A 21,554-nucleotide genomic window follows, 5' to 3' on the forward strand; every position below is an offset into this window, starting at 1 on the left:
TGCAGTGACGTTCATTTAAAAAGACTCAATTCCCTACATCGCCGAGCTGCAAAACTTATTCTGCATGATTTGAATAGGTCCACGGATGATAAACTAAAGCTCCTGAATTTCCCCCCCTTGAAAGACCAGTTGACGTTAAACAAGGCTGTGTTCATGTATAAAATTCTAAATGACGACTGTCCTAAATATTTGCAATCACATTTCAAACATGCCACAAAAAGATATGGGTCCCAAAAAATCATCCCTCCTATACCTCGCATAGACCTCTATAAATCGAGCTTAGCCTTCTCGGGAGCGTTTCTCTGGAACTCCTTCCCCCAACAGATCTTTCTTTCTTTCTTTCTTTATTTGGTGTTTAACGTCGTTTTCAACCACGAAGGTTATATCGCGACGAGGGAAAGGGGGGAGATGGGATAGGGGAAAGGGGGGAGGGGAGATGGGAGTAGAGCCACTTGTTAAGTGTTTCTTGTTCACAAAAGCACTAATCAAAAAATTGCTCCAGGGGCTTGCAACGTAGTACAATATATGACCTTACTGGGAGAATGCAAGTTTCCAGTACAAAGGACTAAACATTTCTTACATACTGCTTGACTCAAATCTTTACAAACATTGACTATATTCTATACAAGAACCACTTAACAAGGGTTAAAGGAGAAACAGAATCCATTTGTCGCCTCATACGACATGCGGGGTGCAGAGAAATAAGGATGTGGAAAAGAAGACTTTTGGTAAGTGAAATAAAGGTGATGGATCCAGTCAGGTAGAAATAAGACAAGAAAAGAATTGGAAAACTGCAGGGAATAGTAGGGAGAGTTTTCTTGGAAGGAAATATAGGTGAAAGGACTGGTAAGGCAAAAAAAAAACAAGAAGAGCAAACGCTCGATCGAGTCACTTTCGCAGTTCTGAATATTATATGAGGCATCAGATGGACAGGAAGAAATTGCTATTCACAACACAATGAGTCACGTTCACATAAAATTTGAGCCCGGTCACTTTTATAGTTTCCGAGAAAAGCCCAACGTTAAGTTGTGTGTTGCCGAACAGAAAAGGCTAGTTATCTCCCTTGTTTTTCTGATAACGTTCGTAAAAGGCTACAGATGTAAATACTTTGATGTAAAGAATAATCCTACAAAGTTTCAATCACATCCGATGAACTTTGTCAAAGATATAAAATGTCTAATTTTTCCTTTGACGCTGACCTGTGACCTTGAAAAAGGTCAAAGGTCAACGAAACCATCGTTAAAGTGTAGAGGTCATTGGAGGTCACGACTAAACAAAATATGAGCCCGATCGCTTTGATAGTTTCCGAGAAAAGTCCAACGTTAAGGTGGTGTCTACGGACGGCCGGCCGGACGGCCGGCCGGACCGGCCGGCCGGACAGACTAACACTGACCGATTACATAGAGTCACTTTTTCTCAAGTGACTCAAAAATAGTCTGTTTACGGTAACCCGACCGACCCTATTTTTTTCGCGCGACCCTAGACTTTTTTTTTGTATTTGGGAAAAAAATAAATAAAAAAATGTTGGCAAAATAACGTAAAAATATGGTTTTTTGGAAAAAAAAAAAAAAAAATCTCGACCTACCGACCCTATTTTTTTGGCCTATGTTACCGTAAACAGACTTTTTTTTGTTGTTGCCTAAGGCAGAAATAAGACAAAAGAAGAGAAGAAACAGAACCGTTAGTCGCCTCTTACGACATGCTGGGTAGCATCGGGTAAATTCTTTCTAGTCCCAACCAATATGGGACTCCCCCTAACCCGCGGGGGGTCCCCCAACAGATAAGAAATGCAACTTCAGTGAAAATGTTTAAGAGACAGGCACGTTCACACATCATTCGTGAATGAAATGTCTTGTTTGATTGTTATTTTGTTGAACATTGTGTACTAGTGTTAACGGATGTGTAGCTGATTTGAGCAACTTAATTCTCAAAATGAAAGGTTTAACTGTGTCAATGTAATTTTGTAATTTTTGAGTTCTCCCTATATAATTCCTTAAATGCACATTGTGTTGCAATCCATACAATGTAATTCTGTATCTTATATGATTGAATTTTTATTTTTTATGTCCGTCTGTCTTTATGTGTTGTATAAAGGACAGGTTGGAAGAATAGGCTTTGCCTAAAACCTTTATCCTTTTGTAATAAAGTTCTGAGTCTGAGTCTCTCTCTCTTTCTCTCTCTATCTCTCTCTATCTCTCTCTCTCTCTTTCTCTCTCTCTCTCTCTTTCTCTCTCACTTTTATTCTTGCTTATCTATTACCCTCGATAATAAAGATTTTGTCTTGTCTTGTCTTGTCTCACCAATCCCACAGTCTACCCCATGACGTGATACAGCTGTCTGAGATGACGCCGCTGACAATGGATCAGCTGTCCCGTCATCAGGAGACAGTACAGTCCGCTGTCCGTGCCCCGGAAGTAGGCCGCCTGGCGACTCAGACCACTCATACTGACCACCAGCACGTCACAGCGAGCCATCAGCTGCTGGTCAACCAGCACCTTGGTGAAGCCCTCACACAGTGCCTGTCCCCGTTGTCCGCCCTTCCTGTCCACTTGCAGGAACTGACCGCTGGTTCGGACGAATCGCGCGCCAAACACCTCCTCAGCCTGGTCAATGTACACCTTGGAGTCGGACGTGACGAAGAAACGGTAGTTGTCTGCCTTGGCGTAGGAAGGGGGTAGGGCAACAGTGGCGGTGGCGTTGGAAGGGGGGAGGGCGGCGGTGGCGGTGGTGACGTTGAACAGGGGACTGGCGGGGTCGAGACTCTGCAGAAAGCGCAGCACGGTGTGTCCGTGGTCCGTGGTGTGACGCCTCACGCTGTCGCGCAACATCTCCGAGTTGCTGGCGAAGCGCACGTGCCCACACAGCAGCCTGTCGTCCGGTGAGTGTTTGGCTGAGGCGAGCGCGGAATGCAGAGCGCGGTCAACACGTGGGGCCGGTCTGAACAGCTGGTGGAAGATCCGCGCGAAGATCTGGTCGTTGGTGAGGGGCCGCATCCACTGTAACTTTCTCTCGTATCGCGCGTTCTTCTTCAGCAGGTCGAAGTAGTCCAGGTTGGCCTTGAAGAGAGTCACGCGTGCTGTGAAGACCTCGCTGAAGTTGACAGACGGCATGCTGTTGTAGAACGCCACCGACCCGAGCCTGTTGTACATCTTGGCGTCAGACTTCAAGTCCAATGAGTCGGGCAAGTCCCAGGGCACCTCAGCGGGCAACAGGAACTCTCTTAGCGGGCACGGGATGTCGTTGATCCGGATCCCGAACCGTCGATGAGTCAGGTTAGCGATGACGTAAGCAATGACGATTCCCTTGAGCCGGTCGGCCCAGCCGCCGCATGCCCCCTTGCAGTCGTAGATCATGTAGCGGTCAGTGGCCAGAGGGGGCTGAGACGGCTTGCCCCCCGCTGTCACGTTGTCTTCCTTGTGGGTCCCTTGTGATGGTTTACTCAGCGCTGTGACGTTGTCTTCGTTGTAGGCCCCCTGTGACGGCTTACCCTCTATGACGGCATTGTGTGATGTCACCATGTGTCGCAGCGCAGTGACGGAGTCTATGGGGGCCACTTGTGATGCGGCGTTTTGTCCGGGGAGTAGGAGCGTCCACCACTGGGTGTAATAGATCATTGTCACTGCCGACAGCACGATCACCAGGCTGGCCAGCTGAAACACACACAGAGAGAACACTACATGTACATGGCTTGCTGTGTCATATCAGCTCGGAAACACACACAGAAAGAACACTACATGTACATTCTTTCTTTATTTGGTGTTTAACGTCGTTTTCAACCACGAAGGGTTATATCGCGACGGACTACATGTACATGACTACATGTACATGGCTTGCTGTGTCATATCAGCTGAAACACACACACAAAGAACACTACATGTACATTGCTTGCTGTGTCATATCAGCTGAAACACACACATAAAAAACACTACATGTACATGGCTTGCTGGGTCCTACCAGCTGTAACACACACATAAAAAACACTACATGTACATGGCTTGCTGGGTCATAGCAGCTGAAACACACAGAAACAACACTACAATCATGCACATGGCTTGCTGGGTTATACCAGCTCAAACACACACACACACACACAAAACACTACATGTACATGGCTTGCTGTGTCATACCAGCTGAAACACACACATAAAGAACACTGCCTGTACATGGCTTGCTGTGTCATACCAGCTGAAACACACACACAAAGAACACTATATGTAAATTGCTTGCTGTGTCATACCAGCTGAAACACACACAGAAAGAACACTACATGTACATGGCTTGCTGTGTCATACCAGCTGAAACACACACAGAAAGAACACTACATGTACATGGCTTGCTGTGTCATATCAGCTGAAACACACACACAAAGAACACTACATGTAAATTGCTTGCTGTGTCATACCAGCTGAAACACACACAGAACGAACACTACATGTACCTGGCTTGCTATGTCATACCAGCTGAAACACACTGAAAGAACACTACATGTACATTGCTTGCTGTGTCATATCAGCTGAAACACACACACAAAGAACACTACATGCACTTGGCTTGCTGTGTCTAATCAGCTGAAACACACACACAAAGAACACTACATGTACATTGCTTGCTGTGTCATACCAGCTGGAACACACACATACAAAACACCACATGTACATGGCTTGCTGGGTCATATCAGCAGAAACACACACACAAAGAACACTATATGTAAATTGCTTGCTGTGTCATACCAGCTGAAACACACAGAAAGAACACTACATGTACATTGCTTGCTGTGTCATACCAGCTGAAACACACACACAAAGAACACTATATGTAAATTGCTTGCTGTGTCATACCAGCTGAAACGCACACAGAAAGAACACTACATGTACATGGCTTGCTGTGTCATACCAGCTGAAACACGCACACAAAAACCACTACATGGACATGGCTTGCTCAGCTGTGTCATATCAGCTGAAACACACACAGAAAGAACACTACATGTACATGGCTTGCTGTGTCATACCAGCTGAAACACACACAGAACGAACACTACATGTACATGGCTTGCTGTGTCATACCAGCTGAAACACACACAGAAAGAACACTACATGTAAATGGCTTGTTGTGTCATACCAGGTGAAACACACACATAATGTACACCACATGTAAATTGCTTGCTGTGTCATACCAGCTGGAACACACAGAACGAACACTGCCTGTACATGGCTTGCTGTGTCATATCAGCAGAAACACACACACAAAGAACACTATATGTAAATTGCTTGCTGTGTCATACCAGCTGAAACACACAGAAAGAACACTACATGTACATGGCTTGCTGTGTCATACCAGCTGAAACACACACACAAAGAACACTATACCAGCTGAAACACACACAGAACGAACACTACATGTACATGGCTTGCTGTGTCATACCAGATTTACTGGCGTTTTTTGTTTTAAATATTGAAATGCGAGTGAAAGCAATGCGACTTGAATGCAGTCATGTGTGTTAGTGTTAGTGTTAGTGTTAATGTTAGTGTGTGTTTGTATCAATAAGACAGATAGGCCGGCGACCAAGGTAAATTTATACATCAAGGAAAACAGACAGGTACGTAAATACTACACAATTAATACGCATGAAGTCATATACAAGCAAACAGACAAAAAACAATAATAAAACAAACCAAAGAGAAACAAATAAACAAAGCTTGGTAGTTCAACCTGGCGCTCTTACCTTCTTGAATGACGTGCGCATCCTCCTGAAAACAGACGAAGACTCAAAATCACTATCTTCACTCTCTCTCTCTCTCTCTCTCTCTCTCTCAGAAAGTCACACACATACACACAAACACACACACACACACACACACATTCACACACACACACATACATACACACGCGCGGCGCACGCACGCAAGCACACACACACACACACACACATACTCTTTCTCTCTCTCTTTATCTCTCACCAACCCCCTGCTAGTATATATATGTTACAGTAAATTTGCGAAACTAGGAAATTTGCGAAATCCCCGGGGAGAAAGCAGCCCGAATTTCCATGAGGGTAACCTCACTGGACTGTAAATCTTATCCAATCCAATCCAATCCAATCCAACATTTTAGTAAATTTGTGAATTTCCTGTTTCACTCAGGGATTTCACAAATTTCCTAAAAATTCTAGGAAATTTGCGAATTTCCTGAAATAAGCATGCCATTTTTTCACAAATTTACTGAACAGTAAAAAACGTTTCAGTAAATTTACAAAATTCTTTAAACAAAAAAAGTCCGTTTTTTTTAATTTTACGTTGTGATTTTGATAGATTTACTGCTAGAAGATTAAAAAAAAACAAAAAGTTGATTTGAGCCGAACATCTTCAATTTTTGGGTCCGACACACTACCAACCCGCCACGCCAGCCACATGAAAGAAAGTGAAAAAAAAATCACAAGAAGTTTATGATGTTGGGATCACGAAAACTACCAAGTCTGACTTTGCAGTGCAGTCCGCGTTTGTTTGGTTCATTTTGCTAATAGGCAACCCAACATTCTTGCTCTGGCTGTCTATCTGCCAGCCTGTCTTTCTGTCTCTGTTTGCCTTGGTCTGTCTCTCTATCTCTATCTCACTGTCGCTCTTTTTATCTGCCTGTCTGTCTGCTAGCCTGGTTGGCTGGGTGGCTTTCTGTCTGTGTCTCTGTCATATCTCGACGGGCCATATGCAAACATTAGTACAAAATCGCTCGAGCGTTTCAAGTCACTATGCGAGGAGTGTCAGTAAAAGATAAAGAGACCCATGACAAAAGGTGTAGTTGTTCGTCCAATCATCAGCAAGGAATTTGCATCTCGAGGACAAGTTGATCTTGTTGACATGCAGTCCATGCCAAGCTACGGTTACAAATGGATCATGCCATGGTGTATCAAGACCATCTCACCAAGTTCTGCGTCTTCTGGCCTATTAGGAGCAAACGCGCTGTAGAGGTTGCAGCCCAGCTGCTTGACATCTTTCTCGTAATCGGTGCTCCTGCAATTCTCTAAATCGATAACGGCACTGAGTTCACAGCCAACATCATTTCAGAACTAAAAGATGTTTGGCCAACATCGGTATTAGTTCACGGGAAGCCGCGACATCCACAAAGCCAGGGATCGGTTGAAAGAGCAAATGGTGACACCAAAGACATGCTGATGGCCTGTCTGGCGGACAACTCAAGATGTCACAGCAGGCAATCCTGCACCAATAAATAAGACGCACCACGAAGACATTTTTAAGGGTCTTTTCATTGCCATATGTCTTGGTTTAAACACGGTTTTATTCAATTAAACATGAGACAATAATACAAGTCGCGTAAGGCGAAAATACTACATTTACTCAAACTGTGGAACTCACAGAATGAAACTGAACACACTGCATTTTTTAACAACGACCGTAGTCCGCCGCTCGTGCAAAACGCAGTGAAACTGGCGAGCCTGTTAAGCGCGGTAGTGGTTTCGCTGTGGTGAAAGGTGGATGCAGCGCCTAAAGGCAGTCGATCTACTGGCCGATGTGAATGCGTGATATATTGTGTAAAAAATTCCATCTCACACGGCATTAATAGGTAACATGCGCCTTGAGTCGCCTTGTGTGGTGAGATACGTGCGCGATATAAATCCTCGTAAATAAATAAATAAATAAATAAAACATAGCACGCTTTACTGCACCTCTCTTCGTTTGAACTTTCTGAGCGTGTTTTTAATCCAAACATATCATATCTATATGTTTTTGGAATCAGGAACCGACAAGGAATAAGATGGAATTGTTTTTAAATCGATTTCGGAAATTTAATTTTAATCATAACTTTTATATTTTTTTATTTTCAGAGCTTGTTTTTAATCCGAATATAACATATTTATATGTTTTTGGAATCAGAAAATGATGAAGAATAAGATGAATGTAGTTTTGGATCGTTTTATAAAAAACATTTTAATTACCATTTTCAGATTTTTCATGACCAAAGTCATTAATTAATTTTTAAGCCTCCAAGCTGAAATGCAATACTAAAGTCCGGCCTTCGTGAAAGACTGCTGTGCCAAAATTTCAATCAATTTTTTACAAAAAAACCGGATATGACGTCATCAAAGGCATTTATAAAAAAAATGAAAAAAACCCATATATCATACCCAGGAACTCTCATAAAGATCGGTTCAGTAGTTTACTCTGAATCGCTCTACACACACACACGCACAGACAGACACACAGACACAGACACAGACACACACAGAGACACACACACACACACACACACACACATACACCACGACCCTCGTCTCGATTCCCCCTCTATGTTAAAACATTTAGTCAAAACTTGACTAAATGTAAAAACGAGAAATGATAGGGACACGAACTCAAGAGGATGCTAATATTACGTGCCATAAGTCTGTGCTGTACATGCCCTGCTTGGTTTGTTTTCATCTTGTGTCATAATGGTATGTGAATATTTTCAAACAAAAATGACAGTATAAGAGACATACAGAGAAAAGGAGAGAGAGAGATGAGTGTCATAATGTACCTTGTAATGTACTCCTTCATATTTTATGTTAACAATTCTATAAAACATGACAGTATGGGAGAGAGATGTGAGTGTCACAATGTACGTTTTAATGTACTCGTTTAGATTTTATGTTAACAATTTTATGAAACATGACAGAATAAGAGAGAGAGAGAGAAAAAAAGAGAAAAATAAGAGTGTTTCACTTGCATTAATATAAGGAAACCAGAATCATTAAATGGTTCACAAGCAACCAACAAAGCACTTGTTTCCCTTCAAATGTGTTTCAGTAAATTTGCGAATTTACTGCCCCTTGAAATCAGGAAATTAGAATTTGTAGGAAATTTGTGAAATCCCTGAGTGAAACAGGAAATTCACAAATTTACTGAAATTTTCAGGGATTTCGCAAATTTCCTGGTTATGAGAATTTACTGTAACATATATATATGACGGCCATACCACGTTGAAAGCACCGGTTCTCGTCCTACATGTAAATCTGAATGTTGAACTTAATGCCGCATGTACACTTTTGGAATTCTGCTGCATTTACACCAGCATCTTTCAGACCAACACTCTCACACAAGGCCACTTTGCAAGTGCATTCTGGTCACATTCAAGTCGACTGAAATTAACCATACTGAAATGTCCTCACAATGTTATTTGTCTGGCAGATGCAATCATAAAAAAATAAAGATTGAAACACGTACAATTATAAATACTCAACATCCAAAATTGTGAAGGACACTAAATGACAAATTCAGTTACATTATCAAAAGGAGCCAGTCTGCCCATCATACTTTTGATTGTATGTTTGATTTTACTAGTCTGATTAGTGTAAACTATTTTATGACGTATGCCACCTGTACCCCTGCCGGTTACCCGTGGGAGTTATGAGCAGCTGAGTGCGACTTGAATGCACCTTCCTCCCTAATATTTTGGACTTTTCGTGACTGATTCAACTGGAATTTAGCTTGAACTTAAGACATATTCATCATCCGGAATGTTTGCTCCAACTTCCATACAAATTAATTATTTATTTTCAGAGCTATAAAGCCAAACAAAGCTAGAATGACCACTTGATCGCTAAGCCTAGCTGGCCTTTTTTCACCTTAGCCAAACACCATTGGGCGGATAGGCGTAGTGGTTAGTGTGCTAGCCTATAACGCTGACCCTTTGTGGGATCGACTCTCACTCAGTGTACCTGATACTAGTTTATTTATTCATTTATTAGCTGTTGCTTTTTGGGTCCAAATCAGGACCCCACAAGTTTAACATTACACAAATTTAAATTAAACCAATTTCAAAAAACAAAGTCAATGTATCACAGTAAAATTATCATCACAGTATGTAAAACTATTATCACAGTCGTGGCACCATGGTGCCTCTTCTCTTCTCTTTTAAGCAGGTGAACATGTTATATAAGTGTAACCAGTGGGTAACCTAGCCAAAACACTTTCTTTTTATCTACTTGAAGCCATCAAAACCATACAAGATACGCCCTGAGAATAAATGTGTCAGCCACTCATCCCCTGATCACACATGACAAACTCGGGATTCGCCATATTTTGGGAAAAAAAGGTGGAGAATTTTATGGGTTAGAAAAGGTAAGTGAAAGGGCTTAGGGGAGGCAAAAATAGAGAAGAGACAAGAAAAAGATCCTAATTAGGTTCACGGCATCGAGAGTGATGCGACCTTCTCTCAGAAGTTAGTAGAGAAAGCTCCCCCATCCACCACCCGAGGGACGCGCCACTACGCCAATTAGGGGGCGCGAGGTGATACTAGTTTGAACGCTGTGTAGTTTAACCAGCTCAAAACAGGTGGTTGTGTAATGTGTACAATAAAAACAAAATTAAGGGTCTTTTTCTCGGTAAAAGTGCTGGTAGCTGTTATCAGAGCGTGAGCTATAGAAAAGTGATTTATTATCATTATTATTCAGGGTCAGAGAGGGTGAAAGCAGCTAAGAAAAGGAGATGAACATTGCCTTCTGAAAGCATGTAAACTGCAAGGCATTGCTATGTGAATGCTATACTGTTCAAAAAAAGAAACGCATAGCTTGTAATATTTGGTTAATTTAGTTATATGGCTACAAGGATATCCACCAAACTGCAGAAAATGTTTATCTGGTCGTCGACCTTTTGTCCATTGCCACAAGTGAGCTCTGCACGTGACGCATGCGTTATCAGTGGCTACAATGTCAAAATTGCTCATTTGGCATGACCACTCGTCATGCTTCAGTGTAATCTCGTGAAACTCGGGGAATATTGAGCTCTCACCATGTCTTCCAAAACCCATAAAAGCGGATTGTTCGCCACAAAGAAATCAGACGACAATTCAGCGACGAAAGATGGCCCGATTGAGCAGAGAAGACCGCCAAATTGCATTGGGTCGTTTACAAGCAGGCCAAAGTCAAAGTGCAATCGCCAGGCACTTCCACGTGTCCCAGAGCACCATCAGTAGACTGTGGGTCAGGTTTCAAGCCACTGGCTTCGTTGCTGACTTGCCACGAGCGGGAAGACCAAGGGCGACAACTGCTGCTCACGACCGCTTCATACGGCTCCGCCACCTCCGGAATCGTTTCCTGTCGGCCTCATCTTCTGTCCAGGCTCTCCCCGGGCCACACCGATTATCGGACCAGACCGTGCGGAACCGCCTGCATGAAGCTGGTTTGAGAGCTCGCAGACCTCACAGAGGAGCTGTCCTCACCCGCCGCCATCGCCAGAACCGAGTGCAGTGGGGCAACCAGCACCTTCGCTGGACCGTCCGGAATCACTGGAGACACGTGTGGTTCAGCGACGAGTCCTACTTCCCACTCCAGCGACATGATGGTCGGAGGAGGGTCTACCGGAGAATAAACGAACGTTACGCGCCCAACTGTGTGGATGAGGCACCCGTTCATGGTGGTGGAGGCGTCATGGTGTGGGGGGGTTCAATACCGCTGGAAGGAGCACCCTGGTGCACGTCCAAGGGCGCATAACTGCCCAGCGATACGTGGAGGAAATTCTGCGCCCACACGCCCTTCCTCTTCTGGCTGACCAGGATGCCATATTCCAGCAGGACAACGCTCGCCCGCACACAGCACGACTCACCACCCAGTTCCTCACCGACCACCATGTCCAGGTGCTTCCCTGGCCATCCATGTCGCCAGACATGAACCCGATAGAACACCTCTGGGGTGAATTGGACAGACGTGTGCGCAGGCGAGAAGAAGCGCCGGCAAATCACCGCGATCTATTGCAGGCACTTCAGGAGGAGTGGGACACCATCCCACAGCAAGATATCCGGCATCTGATCCAGTCCATGCCCAGAAGGTGCCGGGCAGTTGTTCCTGCTCAAGGCAGTCACACCCCCTACTGACTTGACAGCCTCGGCACCAAATCGTATTGATTGACTGATTGATTTGAAGATGCAAATGAACTGTGTGTGCATTCAACTGTGTCCATACCAAATTTCAAACAAATAATCTAAATATTGGATTTTCTGTTAATTTTTTCGAAAAATAAAACAAATTTGGCAAGTAGCAACTATGCGTTTCTTTTTTTGAACAGTATATGACAACAACCGACTCTGTCAAGAGCATCTACTGGAGGGTGAAGATGCTAGTACATGTATATTGTATGCATAAATATGATTTATGTAGAAACATATTTCTGATGTTTTCAGTTTTACATTTAGTCAAGTTTTGACTAAATGTTTTAACGTAGAGGGGGGAATCGAGACGAGGGTCGTGGTGTATGTGCGTGCGTGCGTGTGTGTGTGTGTGTGTCTGTCTGTGTGTGTGTGTGTGTAGAGCAATTCAGACTAAACTACTGGACCGATCTTTATGAAATTTGACATGAGAGTTTCTGGGTATGAAATCCCCGAACGTTTTTTTCATTTTTTGGATAAATGTCTTTGATGACGTCATATCCGGCTTTTCGTGAAAGTTGAGGCGGCACTGTCACGCCCCAATTTTTCAACCAAATTGGTTGAAATTTTGGTCAGGTAATTTTCGACAAAGCCCGGACTTCGGTATTGCATTTCAGCGTGGTGGCTTAAAAATTAATTAATGACTTTGGTCATTAAAAATCTGAAAATTGTAAAAACAATATGTTTTTTATAAAACGATCCAAATTTACGTTTATCTTATTCTCCATCATTTGCTGATTCCAAAAACATATAAATATGTTATATTTGGATTAAAAACAAGCTCTGAAAATTAAATATATACAAATTATTATCAAAATTAAATTTTCCAAATCAATTTAAAAACACTTTCATCTTATTCCTTGTCGGTTCCTGATTCAAAAAACATATAGATATGATATGTTTGGATTAAAAACACGCTCAGAAAGTTAAAACGAAGAGAGGTACAGAAAAGCGTGCTATCCTTCCCAGCGCAACTACTACCCCGCTCTTCTTGTCAATTTCACTGCCTATGCCGTGAGCGGTGGACTGACGATGCTACGAGTATACGGTCTTGCTGCGTTGCATTGCGTTCAGTTTCATTCTGTGAGTTCGACAGCTACTTGACTAAATGTTGTATTTTCGCCTTACGCGACTTGTTATATTTAGTCAAGTTTTGACTAAATATTTTAACATCGAGGGGGAATCGAAACGAGGGTCGTGGTGTATGTGCGTGTGTGCGTGTGTGTGTGTGTGTGTGTGTGTGTGTGTGTGTGTGTGTAGAGCGATTCAGACTAAACTACTGGACCGATCTTTATGAAATTTGACATGAGAGTTCCTGGGTATGAAATCCCCGAACGTTTTTTTCATTTTTTTGATAAATGTCTTTGATGACGTCATATCCGGCTTTTCGTGAAAGTTGAGGCGGCACTGTCACGCCCTCATTTTTCAACCAAATTGGTTGAAATTTTGGTCAAGTAATCTTCGACGAAGCCCGGACTTCGGTATTGCATTTCAGCTTGGTGGCTTAAAAATTAATTAATGTCTTTGGTCATTAAAAATCTGAAAATTGTAAAAAAAAAAAAAAAGTTATAAAACGATCCAAATTTACGTTCATCTTATTCTCCATCATTTGCTGATTCCAAAAACATATAAATATGTTATATTCGGAAACAAGCTCTGAAAATTAAATATATAAAAATTATTATCAAAATTAAATTGTCCAAATCAATTTAAAAACACTTTCATCTTATTCCTTGTCGGTTCCTGATTCCAAAAACATATAGATATGATATGTTTGGATTAAAAACACGCTCAGAAAGTTAAAACAAAGAGAGGTACAGAAAAGCGTGCTATCCTTCTCAGCGCAACTGCTACCCCGCTCTTCTTGTCAATTTCACTGCCTTTGCCATGAGCGGTGGACTGACGATGCTACGAGTATACGGTCTTGCTGAAAAATGGCATTGCGTTCAGTTTCATTCTGTGAGTTCGACAGCTACTTGACTAAATATTGTATTTTCGCCTTACGCGACTTGTTATATTTAGTCAAGTTTTGACTAAATATTTTAACGTAGAGGGGGGAATCGAGACGAGGGTCGTGGTGTATGTGTGTGTGTGTGTGTGTGTGTGTGTGTGTGTGTGTGTGTGTCTGTCTGTCTGTGTGTGTGTGTAGAGCGATTCAGACTAAACTACTGGACCGATCTTTATGAAATTTGACATGAGAGTTCCTGGGTATGAAATCCCCGAACGTTTTTTTCATTTTTTTGATAAATGTCTTTGATGACGTCATATCCGGCTTTTCGTGAAAGTTGAGGCGGCACTGTCACGCCCTCATTTTTCAACCAAATTGGTTGAAATTTTGGTCAAGTAATCTTCGACGAAGCCCGGGGTTCGGTATTGCATTTCAGCTTGGTGGCTTAAAAATTAATTAATGACTTTGGTCATTAAAAATCGGAAAATTGTAAAAAAAAATAAAAATTTATAAAACGCTCCAAATTTACGTTTATCTTATTTTCCATCATTTGCTGATTCCAAAAACATATAAATATGTTATATTCGGATTAAAAACAAGCTCTGAAAATTAAATATATAAAAATTATTATCAAAATTAAATTGTCCAAATCAATTTAAAAACACTTTCATCTTATTCCTTGTCGGTTCCTGATTCCAAAAACATATAGATATGATATGTTTGGATTAAAAACACGCTCAGAAAGTTAAAACAAAGAGAGGTACAGAAAAGCGTGCTATCCTTCTTAGCGCAACTACTACCCCGCTCTTCTTGTCAATTTCACTGCCTTTGCCATGAGCGGTGGCCTGACGATGCTACGAGTAAAATGGCATTGCGTTCAGTTTCATTCTGTGAGTTCGACAGCTACTTGACTAAATATTGTATTTTCGCCTTACGCGACTTGTTTTTATTTCTAGGATGACACGAACTAAGATGTAAAGTCCATCCCACCACTCGATAACATCAACAAGCCTGAAAAATAGCGCTTCGCTACAAAAAATAAAAACACGAAGCAGCCTAAATTTTTTTCAAGAGGACGACAACATCTGAGCTTTAATGCATAAAAAAGCCACATGCACCCATGCCCTCTGAAGCTTTATGAATATACACATAAAGTGCTCTCAAATAGAAGTAAATGCGGTTGTAGTTTTTGAAGAAAAAACACACATAAAAAACACATACTCTTGCACACAACAAACATATGAAGAAAAGTAAGAAGTTCTCGCAAGTAACAGTTTACATGTCTGATGGGGAAAATGTGACCATTCTAGTCATTGATCTGTGTAAACTAAGCATGCACCATATACCACAAACCAAGATAGTAACTTAAGGATTATGTTTATATAACTTAGAAATGTGTTGAATATGGGCTACGAATACGAATACACTTTATTTTCATGAAACGTAGTGTTTATAAGACACGGGAAGATAAATAACCAAATGATTACATTGTTTCTTTTTTTTTTTGAAGCAATTATATACAAATGCTCCCAATTTAGTTTGTACTTTGTCTACTTGCAAAAGCTGACTTGGTACATCATATGAATATATTGGTCGATTAATTTCACTCATGAAAGATTTTCGTAATTGGTTGTTTTGTATGCAGTTATCTAAAAAATGTATTTCATCTTCTATTACTTCACATGTTTCACATAATCTATTTTTCCTGACTGACTGACTATTAGGGTTTAACGTCCTCTTAGACCAACTGGTCTATATTGGGACAGGTATTGGTAATACGTTGAAGTTATGGTGTGATACTTTGATTCGAACAAGCCCGCTGTGGCTGTCTTCTTCGACACACCAGCATTGGGTTTGTCTCGTCAAAGTATCGAAATACTATCATGATAATCGGAGACGAGAGATGATGCATGCGTGTCTTCGTGTTTTCCAAGCACTGAGACTTTTGCTGTGAATGTGGGATCTTTTTCGTGCGCACGTGTGCACACGGGGGTGTTCGGACACCGAAGAGTCTGCACAAAGTTGACTCCGAGAAATAAATCTCTCGCCGAACGTGGGGATCGAACCCACGCTATTTTCCCCAGGTGTATTGCTGTATCCACCAGTTTCAATTTTCAGGTCGTGGGCACTTACTCTTACTTTACACAACGATTGTTTATATTTTCTTTGTTTTATGCATAACAGATATGGTTCCGTTTTATAATTTGTTACTATTCTTTGATAAAAATTTAACTTTGGTGAACTTTTTATTTGACCTTTCCAGAATTGTATATATTGGAGTTCCAATTTTTGACATATAACATATTTTAACCTTTTGACATTAAAAGTGGATTGATTTTTCCACACATGATCTAATCCAATGACTTCTAACAATTGTTTTACAAATGATATCCATGGATATGTTTCACTGCCTTTGGTGTACATAAGATTATATACTTTGCTCAGATGAGATGTTTTTGGAAGATCCAATATGTGTAACCAGTACGCAGTGATATTACATATTATGCTAATGCTAACTGGGAATCTTCCTAATTCTCCTAGTACTGGTACTACCATAGTTTTCTTATGTACCCCAAGAATGTGATTACAGAATTTTGAATGAACTTTTTCATGTTGATATTTACAAGTCGTGCATTCTTTAAACATTTTTGATAAATCTAATAGTTCATTTGTATTAATCTGGTGTGGAAACCTGATCATTTCTGCACCATATGTTGATATTGGTGAAATCAAACTATCATATAATTGTAACATAACTTTTATGTTGATATCAGTTCACGGAACGTTCAACGTAAAGCATGAAGTGCTTTGTTTGCTTGTTTGCTCAGATGATCTTGTGCTCTATTTAGATTGCCGTTTTTATGTAATACAACTCCCAAATATTTATATTCTTCAGCTGTTTGAATAATGTCTTCTCCACAATGAAAATATATTGGCACCTTTGGATCTATTTTTGAAAATACTATTACTTTGGTTTTGTCTCTGTTTGTCTGTAATCCCCATTTTTGGCAATACTCATATAAGTAATCTAGTTTCCGTTGTAGGCCTTTCTTTGTAGATGAAAAAATAACTACATCATCAGCATATAAAAGACATGAAATTCGATCATTCGAATGAGTTTCAATTTTGGGGGAATCATTATCCAAGAAGTTTTGTGTAATTGTACATTTTATCTTATTGTATTAGTATTGTACTATGTAATTGTACGTTTCATTGTGCCTTCCTGTTTTTTTGAAGATGCATATAGCAAAGTCTTGTATGTCTGATGTTATTTGATGTTGATGTCTGTTGTTGTTGTCATGTCATATATGTACCCAAAAGAAATAAAACCATGTTTAAAAAAACTAAAAAAACAAGTTGCGTAAGGCCAAATTACTACATTTAGTAAAGCTGTGGAACTCACAGAATGAAACTGAACGTAGTCCGCCGCTAGTGCAAAAGGCAGTGAAAGTGACGAGCCTGTTTGGCGCGGTAGCGATTGCGATGTGCTTCATAGCACGCTTTACTGTACCTCTCTTCCTTTTAACTTTCTGAGCGTGTTTTTAATCCAAACATATCATATCTATATGTTTTTGGAATCAGGAACCGACAAGGAATAAGATGAAATAGTTTTTAAAACGATTTCGGAAATTTAATTTTGATCATAATTTTTATATTTTTAATTTTCAGAGATTGTTTTTAATCCAAATATAACATATGTATATGTTTTAGGAATCAGAAAATGACGAAGAATAAGATGTAATTTTTTTGGATCGTAAAAAAATAATTTTAATTACAAGTTTCCGATTTTTAATGACCAAACTCACTCATTAGTTTTTAAGCCACCAAGCTGAAATGCAATACCAAATCCCGGCCTTCGTCGAAGATTGCTTTGCCAAAATTTCAATCCATTTAATTAAAAAGTGAGGGTGTGACAGTGCCGCCTCAACTTTTACAAAAAGCCGGATATGACGTCATCAAAGGTATTTATCGAAAAAATGAAAAAAACGTCCGGGGATATCATACCCAGAAACTCTCATGTCCAATTTCATAAAGATCGGCTTAGTAGTTTAGTCTGAATCGCTCTACACACACACACACAAACAGACACACACACACACACACACACCACGACCCTCGTCTCGATTCCCCCCTCTATGTTAAAACATTTAGTCAAAACTTGACTAAATGTAAAAACGATAGTGACTTAATCCTATTCAAATATAAACAATAATAAAGAAAAGAATAAAAAAAACCCAAGAAAGGTAGGTTGTTGGAACGTTTGTTATTGACAAAACAATACATTCACAGATATTTCGACCCAACGGTGTTTTAAGTGAACAGACAAACAAATATTCACACAAAACTTATCTTGATAGTTCTATCATCTTTAATAATAAAGATGATAAACCTTCCGGGAAACCCAACCCATCCAGTCCAAAAATTACATTAACACATTACAGCCGCCATTTCATGCATAGTAAATCCATAAGCAAGTTGATTAGGTAGCATCTGAATGGTCCAATTGTCTCCCTTGGCATGTCAGTCTATCATCCCTCCTCATTTACTTTTCCATTTGAACCTCACATATTATCTACAAATTCATTAACAGCAACCATAAATCTCAAACATTTCTCCCTGGTTTCCTATAGAATATCATTCAGAAAACAAACAAAATAAAAGGTCTCAGAAATTAAAGTACGCACGTATTGTCTGGGTGGCCGAGTGGTAACGCACTTGTGCTCGGAAGCGAGAGGTTGCGAGTTCGACCCTGGGTCAGGGCGTCAGCAATTTTCTCCCCCCTTTCCTAACCTAGGTGGTGGGTTCAAGTGCTAGTCTTTCGGATGAGACGAAAAACCGAGGTCCCTTCGTGTACACTACATTGGGGTGTGCACGTTAAAGATCCCACGATTGACAAAAGGTTCTTTCCTGGCAAAATTGTATAGGCATAGATAAAAATGTCCACCAAAATACCCGTGTGACTTGGAATAATAGGCCGTGAAAAGTAGGATATGCACCAGAATGGCTGCGATCTGCTGGCCGATGTGAATGCGTGATGTATTGTGTAAAAAAAAATTCCATCTCACACGGCATAAATAAATCCCTGCGCCTTGAATATGTGCGCAATATAAATTGCATAAAATAAAAAATAAAAAAATAAATCCCTGCGCTTAAAACTGTACCCACGGAATACGCGTGATATAAACCTCATATTGATTGATTGATTGACGTGTTATTTGTTTGGTATTTACAAAATTCAAATCAAGAAGTTTTCTTACTTGGGTTAATATTTGCTCGTAGACAGCTTCAGAAGAGCAAACATAATTTCCTTAACAACAATAAACAAAAGAGCCATTAAGAGATGTCTCTAGCTGTGACTCACAAAAGCTTGTGATCCATGAGTACCTTATTATGTCATCTGGGAAAAAAAGGTTTTGCTTGTTTTAAATTTACTGCGTGACACAACAAATCCTGTAGGGATCTATGTAGAAATATTGAGAAACAGTCGTTTCTGTCAAGTAATTCCCTGCTGTGATGATCTGCAGTGTCTGCAGGTCACAGCTGCAGTTAGATCCCTGAGTTTCTTCGTTGCCCTTTTGACAAATGAGAAAAAAATAACAGAACTCAACAGAACTTATAAAAACAATTGAAAGAAAAACATAAGTTTGAGCTGAGGGAGGTAGAAATTTGCATAGTTGCACACTTGCTAAAACACACTCAACTGTCAAAGGAACCCACAAGTAAAACTGAAAGTCAAATTAATTGCGCTGTGAGTATGACTAAACGTTCAGTTTACAGTAGTTGATTTAATTATCGAGGCTGTCAAAACTGTAAGCTAGTATTTACTGAACCCTGGACAAAGAATAATACAAGTAACAACAATGTGTATACAGTGAAGTCATTCTAAAGCCGATTCTTTTTTTCTGGGATTGATCAGAAAAACAGAAAGACTAACAAAATATTACCCCATGTAGAACAAGAAAAGAAGAGCTTTTGACAATTGTTTTTATTGTGGGTTATTAAGTTAGTTTGATGCATCTGTTCACTCACCAAGCATTGAACCTCTGTGCCCATATAGCTGTTTTGCATTACTGCTATCCATGATCCTCGTGAAGTTCTTGAACCAGGTTGCACAGTATATGGAGGTCTTGAAGTTGAACAAACAAAAGTGAACCTATAATTCATCTTGTTGAAAACTGTACAATGGGAATACACGTCTAGAAGCCAGACCATAAAGCTACCAGCTATTATTATTCTTTACATGCAGAACAAAGTGAGAAAAGCAAGTGAGCAAAACAAACAAAAACGAGGGACAGAGTTGCTCTTCAAAAGAGTAATACCATGGTCGCTTAAATTTGTTTTGATGAAATAACACATTGATAATGATGGCTATATGAAACCATGTAAACCATTTAAAGACTGATGTTCACTGATAAAAAGCACTGTTACAAAAATAAACAAAATAAAAAAATCAGGTCTAAATAGTTACAAATGTTCATGTTGGACCTTGTTGTTTTACAGACATTAAACAAAAAAATTAAAACAAGGGTTTTTAAAGGTGGGTTCCATTGACAAGATAGACCTTAAGGAGTGCAGACACTTACCTCCTCGACCAAGAATGCTAAGTACTGTACAAAGACTGCAACCAAAGTCTGTTGACAGCATCTTTTGCCTGGTGTACAACTGTTCTGCAGCTGGGAGAATGGAACAAAAATACAAGTCCAATAAACAACAGAATATCAATAGACTGAAGAACATATTATACATGTATATAACTAGTTTAAAGGTTTACCCCTGAAACAACCACCCATAAAGCCGGGACCCTAAAATGTATTTCCACCGTCAGAACTGCCCAATCAAAGACTGAAAACCTGTTTATTGCTGTTGTGCCACGGACAGTATACTATTAATCTATTAAAAAAGTAACATGCCCAGGAAACCAGCTTTGTTTGAAATCAAACGTTTTCAAATAATAGTCTTGTCATCAGTCACTGTCTAAATGGAAATCAAATTCGCCTGAATTTAAACAAGCACCCACTGATTATATTTGTATATATATAATATATACATAGATCTATATGTATGACTAAAATAAGTAAAGTGAATTAAGAATAATTTATCTTTAAACTGTTGTACCAACCACAACAATGAGACCAAAATTGACACTGATTTTAGCGAAGAAACTTTTCATCATTACTTACCACAAGTTTCATCACATCTGGAACAGAAACTGGCTGTGTTGGACATGTGCGATATATTCTGGCTGGTACTTGGAGATTTGTTGCATTTCTTTTTACTTCATTTTCCAGCTTGAGTGTGTACTTGACTGGGGTGGCAGTGGCAGTGATGAGTGTTTTGTTGCTCACACATGACCTTTGTGTGTGTGTGTGTGTGTGTGTGTGTGTGTGTGTGTGTGTGTGTGTGTGTGTGTGTGTGTGTGTGTGTGTGTGTGTGTGTGTGTGTTGAGATTATCCAATGGTGTAAGTTTATTGTTACGTTATTTAGCTAGAAATAGAATGTATAATTATGCATTTGATGTTTAAATAGTATGTTTTTATTCATAGTAAATATGTAAAGCGAGGAGAGCATAGGTTACTGTGATTCGCGCTTGATAATCTGTCATGATTATCATTATTATCATTATTATTATGTTTTCTTTGTAAAGTGAATAATTCCTGCAATATAAAATGTGAACACTGACAAAGGCATCGCTTAC

General features: G+C 40.0%; 1 protein-coding gene and 1 long non-coding RNA gene across 2 annotated transcripts; both read right to left on the reverse strand.

Moving 5' to 3' along the window:
* Positions 1 to 723: 723 nt before the first annotated feature.
* Positions 724 to 5,792, reverse strand: LOC138961675 (uncharacterized). The gene is made up of 2 exons (XM_070333347.1): positions 5,723 to 5,792; positions 724 to 3,650 (listed from the first exon to the last, which is right to left on the reverse strand). The coding sequence occupies exons 1-2, from the start codon at positions 5,741 to 5,743 to the stop codon at positions 2,313 to 2,315; spliced, it is 1,359 nt and encodes a 452-aa protein (XP_070189448.1). The 5' UTR covers positions 5,744 to 5,792; the 3' UTR covers positions 724 to 2,312.
* Positions 5,793 to 19,887: 14,095 nt separating this feature from the next.
* On the reverse strand, positions 19,888 to 21,153 carry LOC138960857 (uncharacterized). Its single transcript, XR_011454082.1, has 3 exons — positions 21,040 to 21,153; positions 20,443 to 20,532; positions 19,888 to 19,985 (listed from the first exon to the last, which is right to left on the reverse strand). It is a non-coding gene; the product is annotated as an uncharacterized lncRNA (long non-coding RNA).
* Between the last annotated feature and the right edge of the window lie 401 nt (positions 21,154 to 21,554).

This window comes from Littorina saxatilis, linkage group LG3 (assembly GCF_037325665.1).
Source record: "Littorina saxatilis isolate snail1 linkage group LG3, US_GU_Lsax_2.0, whole genome shotgun sequence".
Lineage (NCBI taxonomy): Eukaryota > Metazoa > Mollusca > Gastropoda > Littorinimorpha > Littorinidae > Littorina > Littorina saxatilis.